The following is an 11,877-nucleotide window of genomic DNA, read 5'->3' as shown; positions in this document are numbered from 1 at the left end:
TTATACATCAGTGTTAATGGGAGTCATGTAGATAAATCCCCAAGCAGTTCTTTTAACAGTTGTATTTTTCGCTCAGCCAAAAATAAAAAAGCCTTCTTCTTGTCTTCCTGGGTAAGTCTGCTAAGTAAGCATGTTGTATATTTTCAGGTACTTCAGTGAAACAATGGAAGCATTTATTTAGGGTGTTTTGCTTTGCAAACTTTTTCAGCAGAACAGCAAGGCAACTAATCATTCCTTTGAATCTGTGTAATGAAATACACTTTAAATATGTTATTGATTGCTGAAACCAACAGCACTATAACCTCTTTTTTTCAGAGCTATGTATTGAGATGTAGCAGGTGTGCTCTGAGTTTGGCAGTTCTCTGTTCATTGTGTAAATTAACTGGGTCAATGACCTGTGTGACTTTAGAATTGCAGCTTGGAGGTTAAATATGCCATTGACCTTTTTATGTCTCATGTACAGTGTATGATATGTAAAATGTTCACCAAATTAATTTCTTTCAGATGTTGTCTGCATGCTAACTAGAAAACAATTCCCATTGGCTGGTACATATATGTTTATAGTAGATATATTTTTAAGTACCTCAATTTCAATGATATTTAACATTGCTGAGATTATTAAACATGAAATTTATTCTTATGCTCTATTATTTATTGACTGCCTGTCATGCACTGTTGGATCTAGAGATAAAGTGATGGCCAAGATAATGCCATTCTCTTCAAATTGCTATTAATCTAATGAGTAATAGAGTCAAGAAGGCAGGTAATTATAAGACAGGAAGATAAGTACAGTATGTAGGATAAGCACAGTGTGTTAAGGGAGCACAGCATAGGGTGATAGGAGTATCAAAGAAGGTTTCCTGGTAGAAGTGTGTATGCTGATCCTTCATTTACAGACTAAAGGAAGAATAGTCCAAGCAGAGGAAACAGCACATGGAAAGGCCCAGAGACAAGAGAAAGCATACTTTGGACCAAATGTTCAGGTCGTTTCTTTGGTGTGAAGAGTCTTCACCACCATTCTGTGGCTATATCTCTTTGGAATTCCTAGCCTAGGTCACCCTGAGGATGACCATTGGACATTAGCCATCTGAAAGTCCTAGATTTGATCCTCAGCTCAGTGCCAAGGCCCCACTCAAGACCAATTAAACCAGAATTTCCAGGGGCTGGTTCCAGGCATTGGGATTTTTTTAAAAAAAGCTTTCCAGATAATATGAATATGCAATCAAGTTAAGAATCACCAATTTATAAGATAAATCCCAACAGGTATGTTGATTATCAAATGGGTAGGCAAGTAAGAGAGGCAGAAGTGCTGTGCAAGGACATTGCCAAAATGAGCCAGCTGTGAAGAAATGACCTTGGAGATCACATCTACCAGCCCTCTCGTGCAAAACCATGAGAACAATGACTCACATTCTAGCACTGCTCTTGACATATTCAGATAGATAGCATTTCACACTTTTTTCAATTCATTAATTCATTCCTTCCAAAATACTTAGCTAACCCTTGCTATAAATTACTATGCTAGGTGCTGTGGATACATATTTGAATAAGATATTAACTTTACCATCCTAAACTCCAAGTCCAGTGAAGAGACTATTTATAAGTAACCACAATCATGTGAAAGGATTATACAGAGATGGGTACATTTTGCCCATTTGGGGAGTGAGGTTAGGCAAAAGAACTAAATTTTAAAGAGTTAATAGATGCAATATGGAAAGTGCAGTTCACTAAGACAGAAAGACTTTGAGTGTGCTTGGATAATAGGCTATAAGAAGTGTGACATCAAAAACTAGGCTAGAAAACTAGTGGGTTGACTACCAGTGGTCAAGAGACCTTTCCTTCCTTGTTTCCACTAGCCACAACCCATACTCTGATAGTCTCTATGTAGCTGGAGAGCTTTGTGTTCACAGATCTCCATAAGGTTGGAAAGATCACTTCATTTATTGGTCATCAGAATAAGGCCAAAGACAGAAATCAGGAATTCAAAGTTTTGGGAGTGGCCCAAAGACAGGTGAGGATGTGGGGCTCTGTTGCAGCTCTTGAGGACTAGCCAAATAACAGCCATAGCACTAAAGGTATGTGTCACTGGGTAGGCAGCCTGTGAATAACCTGCAATGATCCCTGCCTCCTAATATTTACACCCTTATGAAATTCTCTCTCTTGAGTGGGGTTGGACTTATTGACCCTTTGCTAAAGAATAGAATAGGGTAGAAGTGTTACTTTTGGAATTAGGTTATAGAAAACCTAATCTTACATCTTTGGTGTTCTTGCTTCCTCTCCTTCTCCTTCTCTTCCTCCCCCTCCTCCCTTTCCTCCTCCTCTTCCTCCTTCTCCTTCTTCTTTCTCTCTCTCTCCCTCCCTCTCTCTCGCCTCATCCTGGGGTAAACTGACTGCCATGTTTTGAGGCAGGCCTGTGAGATGAGGGGCCAAGGCCAGCCAACATCCGTATGAGTGAGCTTGGAAGCAGATCCCTCCCAGTCAATCCTTCAGATGACACTGCATCCCTGGCTAACAGCTTGGCTACAACTAACTGGGAGACCTCAAGTCAGAAACATTCAGTTAAGCTGTACCCAGATTCTTGACCCCCTAAAACTGTGAGATAATAAATATTTCTTGTTTTAAACAGCTCTGGTTAAGGGATAATTTGTTATACAGCCACAAATAAGGTATCGGTCACCATTTTCTCAGAGTTTCTGCACATCCCACATCCTCTATGAAGACCTCACAGGTTGGCTAAAGAGAGTTATCATTGTTACTAATCGTGATTGCCCCATGTCAAGAAATAAGGTTTATCTCAGGGCCAAAATATATGTGAAAATGAGGATGCAGAACTGAGAGATTCAAAGTCTGTTCTGATGCTACCAGTTTAAGAGGCAAGATGGTGAAGATTATAGTTGTTGGCAGTATTGAGACATGGTCAAATGGCACTCTTTTCCATCTGAGAGTGACCCTGAACTTCCTCTCTCTCCCCATCACCCACACATCCCCAGAGTGCATACACTGTTCAAAGCGGCTCAAGAACTCAGGACAGCATCTCAGATTCTTACTACAGATCTGCCATTGAGCACAAATTTTTTTGTATTTGGTCGCATTCTTTTCATGTGTATCTATTTTACCACAATCCTGAAATTTAGTATAGTTTGGAATGTGTGTGTTTATTCAGCCTTTCTGGCACATCTTTCCTTTTATTTTATCATGGTGTAATTATTTTTTCCTTCATATGTTCACAAGAAAATGTCTTGCATGGTGAGTTAATAACCTGCCCAGTCTTACTCTGACATAGAAACTAACTCAATGAGCCAAAATCTAAGATGAAGACCATTTGCTAAATAAACACATATGAGTCTCTGGTAAATTGATTGATTTGTTTAAATATTTGTTAAGGTTATGGTGAAAAAAATGTAATGCTACAACATTTTAGAATCCTTCTAAATATATAGTTTGTTATTTGTCAAGAACCTAACCCATTTCTTCTTAACTTTATAACACAGGAGAAGAAAACCTCTTGGCAATCTTACGACGAAGATGGTGGAAGTATATGATTTTGGGACTCATAGACCTGGAAGCAAATTACCTGGTGGTCAAGGCTTACCAGTACACAACTCTGACCAGTATCCAGGTACAAGTGGTTCTTCCTTTCTCAACTTCCTCAATTTCCAGATGAAGTTTACTTTCAGTTTAGTCCTTGGGAATCTGTGTACTACTCTATAAGTTTTCCAACAGAAGGGAAATTGGTTGTATAAAAAATTAACTTGAACATTACTTATATGTCTTATTAATTTTTCTTAATTCAAGTGTAATTGGACTTCTTTTTCCTATTTATTCTGAATACACCACAATTACCATTGACAACATAGAAAAATAATTTGTGGCTTTGAATGCTGCCAACTAATCTTATGTTAACAGGAGAATTAATAAGCATAAAAATAAATCAATTTTAATCAGAACTTATAACTTTTTAGAATGTTGATAGACTTTTATTAAATAATCAAACTACTTAATCATCTTTTTTTTGAGGAGAAGGAAAGAGGAGTTTTATTAATTTGCTGGCAAATGAGGAAGATGGAGACTACTGTCTAAAAATGCCATCGTCCTCTAATCTTTTCTTTTAGCTTTTATTAATGTATAGAATTTGTGATCTGAAAGGACAAGATTTTTCCTAATGGGACAAGGATTAAATTCCTAAAATGTATTATGCATGAAGATAGCTACTGTGTTTCTCTCTTTCTCTCTTTCTCTCTCTCTCTCTTTCTTACATGCACACACACAAACACATGAACGCACACATACACACACCATTGTCATTGCAAGTTTACCTTGGCTTTTCACAATTTTTTCCCATACTGTTACATTCCTCATATATGTTGTAAATGATAAGCTTGAATATTTTTTGTTTTATCCTCATTTTCTTTGTATGGTAATATGAATTTCATAGCCATTCCAAAGCTTCTGTATAGAAGCAAAACAAAACATTGTACCCATACTAGATTTAGCTTAGATTTGATACTTCAACAAAATTTCTGCCATCCTGTTAATTTATTACACTTAGGAACAACAACGAAAATGGAGAAACAATCAAAGTACCTGAATAAATTTAAATATAGATTGTATGGATGGGAAGCTATCTAAACCTCATTTAGCTTTCCTACCATCTGATTTCCAAATGAACTTCAAAGAGGGGTTGAAATAAAAGTAATCAATGATAGCACTTTTCCAGGACCACCTCCATATGCATTTTGTATTCCAAGAACATATGTGAGATGGGTTTCCTAGTGAAGGTGCACATTTAAGCAAGTAGAGAACTGATAAGGGAATCCTGAGTCTGCCCTCTCAATTTAATCCTTAAAATGTTGTGGCTTTTAGGCTGATGTTGGAAGAGATACAAAGCAATAGCCAGATGCACTGTGAGAACCCAGAAGTAGTGCATTCTACCTCTTGGCACTGCCCTTTTTAAAAATTTGCTTGTATGAAATCCTTTCTCTCCCTTTAGGAAGCTTCTTTTCTCCAAAGTGACTTTCTCTCCCTGATGTTGGCTTTCTTATTTCTACTTTTTTCTTTTATCTTTCCTGCTATGGAAAAGAGACTCCCAAAATGACCCCATGAACAATATATAACATTTCTTTTTTTTTTTTTTTTTTTTTTTGAGACAGAGTCTCACTCTGTTGCCCTGGCTAGAGTGAATGCTGTGGCGTCAGCCTAGCTCACAGCAACCTCAAACTCCTGGGCTCAAGCAATCCTCCTGCCTCAGCCTCCCGAGTAGCTGGGACTACAGGCATGCGCCACCATGCCCGGCTAATTTTTTATATATATTTTTAGCTGTCCAGGTAATTTCTTTCTATTTTTAATAGAGACGGAGTCTCGCTCTTGCTCAGGCTGGTCTCGAACTCCTGACCTTGAGCGATCCACCTGCCTCGGCCTCCCGGAGTGCTAGGATTACAGGCATGAGCCACCGCGCCCGGCCACATTTCTTTTGATTAAAAGATATTTTTATATGCTTACATCCTCTGTTCTCTATATAGCATCATGCTCTTAGTAAGATCTTAAGCATCTTGAAAACAAGGACTATAACTTTTTTAGATTAATTTATAAATTTTCCTGGTACAGAATCATGTATAAATTAGCATTTAGACTCAAATATACCAAATATAAATATGATTAACCCATCACCATAAAACTCCTCTAATTACATTTCCTTATTTTATTTAAGACCTCACTGAATTCCAAGAAAACACAGACATACAAGACAGTTGCAAATTCCAAAGGTAGAATAATTCAGTACATATTTCTTCTTTAACAGCAATAGTTATGGTGTCTCCATACTCACCTCTACCTACAATAAAGCTTTAACATGGAAAACCCTTTATATACATCATAGTTGCACTAACAATTTAGTGTACTGTATATAATTGAAATTGTTCTCTTGAAATGGGTAAATTTACCACAAATTTAACACATTCACTGCCATGTGAGTTGTATTTAACTCACACTAGTGAGTTTTGAGCCCAGGCTTCATGAAGCATATATAACTCACACATCTCTTTGCCTTGAGCTGCATAAACTACTTTTCAAGTTGCTTATAACTCACACACAGAAAACAATAAAAAACAATAAATTTTTCATTAAATTGAAAGGATCATTTTGTTTTTGAGGTTTTTATTCTATTTTCATAATAAGACACTGTGGCCCCAGGGAAAAAAATTTTTTTTCTAGTGTGGCAGTCAATGTGTTAATTTTGAAAACCTTTTACATGTATTTGATCATAAACACTAGTATATTGGAAAGAACTATAGAAACAAAAATCATTGGCAGTGTTCTCTTTGTATGTATCAATGTAGTTATTCAGTGCCGTTAACAATCTGAAGTTGCCACTAGAAAAACATTCTTAGGTTCTCTATTCCCGCCTCTCCTTTTCTTTCTTTCTTCCTCTTCAATTAGAAACAGGGTGTTTGAATAGACTGCTCCCTCATTACAGATGCCCCATAAACACCTTATGTTTCACACACACAGAGCCCACACATTTGCTACATTTTTTTTTATTCTTAATACCTTTGCTTAAGCTATTTTTATTACTTGGAATATCCCTTTCTTTTCCATCCCCTACCCATTGAAGTCCTATTCATTTTGAGGCCCTCTGTACTATTTAGGATGCTTTCAAATTATAAATAAAAGAAGCTCAACGGAAACTGTCTTTAAAAATAAAGGAATTTAAGCCAGGAATAATGGTGCATTAGCTGTAGTCCCAGCTACTTGGGAGGCTGAGATGGGAAGATTTCTTGAGTCCTGGAGTTCAAGGCCAGCCTCGCTAGGATAGCAAGACCTATCCCAAAGAAAAGGGGGAGGGGGAGTGTTTATTGATTTATAATCAATATCTAGAGAACTAGAACATCTAGAGAAAGGACAATCTTCAGGATAGTTGGTCAAATGTCTTGATGTCATCAGGGGCTCAATTTTTTTTCCATCATTCCTCTCTTCTGTCTCTTCTGCTGGCTTTATCCTAAAACAGGCTCCACTCATGGTCATAAGATGGCTATTAGCAGAAATTGGAGCTTCGTGTGCTTCTTCATTCATGCCCAATGAGGGACAGAAGAGATGCTTGCCCACAACCATTGAACAAAAGCCCAGAGCTCTGTTCTAATTGGGCCACACTAATGGCCAGGGGAATGCTGTGAGTTGACTGACTTAGACTTGGACTCCCTGAACCAGTACAGAATGAGATATCTCTTATCAGCTTAGAAAAATGTTTCTCACTAGGAGTAATACTGGCATTTTGGGTGGACAACACCCACTCCTGGAGTCAGGGTGAGATCAATCCCATCCAGTCACATGTCTGTCACCCACTGAGGGGGAAGTGAGGATGATAGATGCAGGAGGAGCAACCACAATGTCTCTATACCCAGTTTAGCCCCCACCTCACTTCAACAACTCACACAATGAGAATAGCTCACTCTCTCTCCTGTGCTCCCACAGTGCTTTGCTTTTTAGCTCTATTTCCACAGTCACTTACCTAAGAATGATGCCTCCATATTCTCATTGACTTGACCAGACTGTGAGCTTTTTCATAGCAGGAATGATTTCTTGTTCACCTGTGACCCTCTAGTACCTACTAGAAAACCCAGCACATATTAGATACTTCATAAATGTTTAAAGAAGTTAATTAAATAGCACTGGTTTCCAGTATTTTGGGGAACAGAAACTTCCAGCTGTATTTTTCCTAAATTTAGAGGTCCCCACAATGTCCATATAGGTATGGTAGGGAAATGAAGACAGGAATAATGGCTTAATGGCAAAATTGGGCCCTCTAGACCAGAGTCAAAAATTATAAATGGGCCCAGGGGAGAATGAGTAGTGACTTCCCCCTTTGGAAATACAGTTGACTTTTTTTTTTTTTTCTGTTGAGCATTGAAGTCACAACAAATTGTTGGTTTCTTAAGATCAATGAGTTCTTTTCCAAAATCTTTTTTTCAAGTAGTTTGTGGCATGTAAACAGTGACAATTTTCTTAACAGCTGGTCTCTTGATCCTGAGGTATTTAGTTCAATCCACATTATAAACCACCACTAATCCATCCTGCTACTTCTCTCAAATTAGCTATTTGACACCCTATTTAATGATACATTCTATGAAAAGTTTATTTTAATTCTTTAGTAAGAAAAATAATTTCAGTGAAACATCAATTGGTCTTCATTGTAATTTTCTGCACAAAGAACAGGGGGAAGTAAAGAAGTAACTCGAACCTAGCAGTTCTAGAACCATTTTGCCACCTACCACAAATAAATCTATTAAATAATAATAAGTGATCAGAACAGAAGGTATTTGCTTTGAGAACCATGTCTGTACTGCCATTTAGTGATTTAATTCAGCACATTGGTGGAACTGTCAAGGACCTATAATGATTTTCCCTTGTTTCTGTAAATTTTAATTGAACACATAGTATGTGTTTTACTCACATTAATAAAGAAGATGCATTTATTAAGCATCTGAGAAATGTACTAGTTACTGCAGCTGATATAAAGAGAAATGAATCAAATTTGCCCTACAGAAGCTAATGAACTGGTAAAGGTATAAGAGGCACAATTTAAGGATAGTAACACCAAGGATGTCAGGAGAACAGACACCTAAGTGCTATGATTTTCAAGGAGGCAGAGATGATGGTTATTTGCAAAGTCAAGAAAGTGCCCATTTAGATGAGTCTATGAGATTAAACAAAATGTGGAGAGGATAAAATGTGGATATAGCTCTGTGCATGGAATGAACAGCATAACAGAAGCCTGGGGGCAGAAAACCCAAGGCATATGATTGGAGAACAAGTATTCTTGTTCAATTTATACAATTACTGAAACAATTACCAAATACTTCTGTGTTCAAGACACTGTATTAGGTGATGAACATACTTGTGAGCAAAAATTAAATACTGTCCATATTCTCATGGAGCTTTCAGTCAAGTGAGAAAGGCAGCCTTTAATCAAATAACCAAAGCAAATGGATATATAATTATAATCAAGGATAAGCATTCTGAAAGAAATCAGCACAGTTCTATGAGAACGTTGTCAAAACAACCTGATCTAAACTGGAAGAGTGGGAAAGGTTTTCCTGAAATTCAGATGGTGGAACTGAGATCTAAAAGAGGAGTAGATTAGTTGGGAGAGAAAGAGATCCAGGCCAAGAAGACAACACGCTCAAGACTCTGTGGTGTGATTGACCATGGGAGGGATGGGGTTCCGAACAAGGCCACGTGGCTTGACTAGGAGACTGAAGAGAAGGGGGCAGGGGGCAGACCCCACAGAGTTTGACAGCCAGGCCATGGGTTTGGGTCTTTAGGTTAAGTACCATGGGAAGCCACTGCAAATTTATAAACTGCAAGGCAATGTGACAAATCTGAGTTTCAAAGATCATTCTGGCTGTGGTGTGGAGAACAGATTGAAGCAATGGGTACTCATAACGGAGCAGAGGAAGAGAGCCAGCAGTTCAGTTGGACCATATTGTAGAAGGTCTTCAATGCCAGGATTGAAGAGTATGACTTAATTTTGTAGGTAAACGAGAGCCTGAACGTTTCTGAGGAAATGAATGATAGGATGTGACCCAAGCACATTTGTTTTAACAAGGGAGACTTCATTAATCATTGGCAGAGCACCAAATACTCTTGTTTTCCAATTCTCTCAAAAACAGAGATGTAGAGCAAAAAGATATAAGAGCTACTCCTTGCTTCATCCTCTTGCCTTTTCAGCTTATTCACCAAATTTATGGTTAAATGTTACAAACAATTGATAAATGAAGCTGGAGAGGAAAAATATATTTTTGAAATGATGATCGATGCACAGGAAATTGCAAAAATCTATTATTAATAATATAAAGTCCTTTGAGCTCTTCACACAGCTTTCCCCAATGGTGACATTTTATGTGACTTTAGAATAATATGAAAACCAGAATATTGACATTGGCACGATTTGAGACTATCGACCTCATTCAATTTACATCCATTTTTACCTTCACTTCTGTGTGAGAGGTGTGCAGGGGGGAAGGAGTTCTGTGTAGTTCGGTCCCACATATAGGTTCATGTGACCACCACTGCAGTCAGAACTGTCCCAACACCACAAAGGAACTCCATGTACTACCCCCGTGAAATTGCACCCTGCTCACTACCCCCATCCCTGTCACCTGGCCAACATTCATCTGTTCTTCATCTATATAATTTTTTCAGATGGAGAATGTTACATAAAATGGAATCATACAGTATTTAAGCTTTTGAGATTGGCCTCTTTCACTAAACATAATGTCCCTAAGTCCATCTAAATTGTTGCATGTATTAATATCCCTTTTGTTGCTGAATAGTATTCCATGGTATGGATAAAACAGAATTTGTTTAACCGTTTACCTATTAAAGACCTTTTATGTTGTTTCCAGCTTCAGATTTTTACAAATAAAGCTGTTATGAACATTCATGTGCAGGTTTTTGTGTCAACAAAAGTATTCATTTATCTGAGATAAATGCTCAAAAGCGCAATTGCTGGGTCACATGGTAAGAGCGTCTTTAGTTTTAGAAATTGTCAAACTAATTTCCAGAGTAGTTGTACCATTTTACATTCCTACCAGCAATGTATGAGAAATCCTTTGGTTCCCCATCCTCACCAGCATTTGGTATTATCATTATTTCTTATTATAGCCATTCTAAAAGGCATGCAGTAATATTTCATTGTGGTTTTAATTGCATTTCCATAATGGCTAGTAATGTTGAAAATCTTTTGGGAAAAATATTTTTTAACTTTGCCTTTATAATTGGAAGCTATAGAGAGTTGACAGTGGCAAAAAGACAACATTTATACAGGAAAAAGATGATGAAAGAAAGACAGTGAAGTGAAGAAACTCAGCTGTTTTCTTTATTAAAGTAAAAAGAGATGGTAACACTATCAAGTAGGATCAATAAGGATTTTATTCTAAAGACATATTTGTGGGTTTGCATCTCTTGACTTGTGGAGAATGAAGAAGTTGTGCCTTTGACTTTGAGACAGATTAGCAATGATATTTGGATACATTTTAAAAGCTATGCTATTTTTATGACTATGCTATATGAACCATTACAGTAGAAATGCCAGCTTTATGACTTTTAGCCCAAAGATTATTCATCTTTTTTCAGCCATGAAATGCAAACAGATTAAACTAGTGCTTCTGAGAAATAAGAAAGTATATCTCTTCAAACACGGTAGTTTGGTAATTAAAGTTAACTCACCTTGGGAACAATTTCCAGTACCCTTGCTAACCACGCTAAGGGGTCTGTACCCCTGACACCAAATACCCTCTTTCACACTGTGCATGTTTCATAGCTCTTCTTCACATTCTTTAAGCCTGTGGTCCCCAAACCCAGGCTATTAGGAACAGGGCTTCACAGCAGGAGGTGAGCAGCGGGCAAGTGAACAAACAAAGCTTCATCTGTGTTTACAGCTGCTCCCCATCACTCGCATCACTGCCTGAACTCCGCCTCCTGTCAGATGAGCAATGGCATTAGATTCTCAAAGGAGCATGAACCCTACTGTAAACTGCACATGTGAGGGATCTAGGGTGTGTGCTCCTTATGAGATTCCAATGCCTGATGATCTGAGGTGGAGCTGAGGCAGTGATGCTAGAGTAGAGCCGGGGAGCAGCTGCAAATACAGATTATCATTAGCAGAGAGATTTGACTACACAGAGACCATAATAAATCAATTGCTTACAGGCTCATATCAAATCCCTATCGGTGAGTGGCAAGTGACAATTAAGCTGCATCTAGTGGCAGGCTTTATAGTGGCAAATGAGTTGATGTACTTCAGTTGTACAGCTGCATCTGGTGGCAGGCTTTAAGTCAGAATCTGACACTTACTTTAGTCCATGTGTGGCCCTCCTGTTA

The 11,877-nt window shown here is 37.9% G+C and overlaps 1 protein-coding gene across 1 annotated transcript in view; it reads left to right on the top strand.

Moving 5' to 3' along the window:
- The window catches only part of SLC35F1 (solute carrier family 35, member F1), a 408,845-nt gene that overhangs the window by 325,869 nt on the left and 71,099 nt on the right, over positions 1 to 11,877 (top strand). Inside the window, exon 3 of the mRNA XM_012650546.1 lies at positions 3,492 to 3,619. Coding sequence (XP_012506000.1) covers positions 3,492 to 3,619 — 128 coding nt within the window. The remainder of the gene's footprint in view (positions 1 to 3,491; positions 3,620 to 11,877) is intronic.

This window comes from Propithecus coquereli, unplaced genomic scaffold (assembly GCF_000956105.1).
Source record: "Propithecus coquereli isolate 6110/MARCELLA unplaced genomic scaffold, Pcoq_1.0 Scaffold331, whole genome shotgun sequence".
Classification (NCBI taxonomy): domain Eukaryota; kingdom Metazoa; phylum Chordata; class Mammalia; order Primates; family Indriidae; genus Propithecus; species Propithecus coquereli.
Note: the sequence above shows the minus strand (reverse complement) of the source record. Positions and strands in the feature narration are given on the sequence as shown.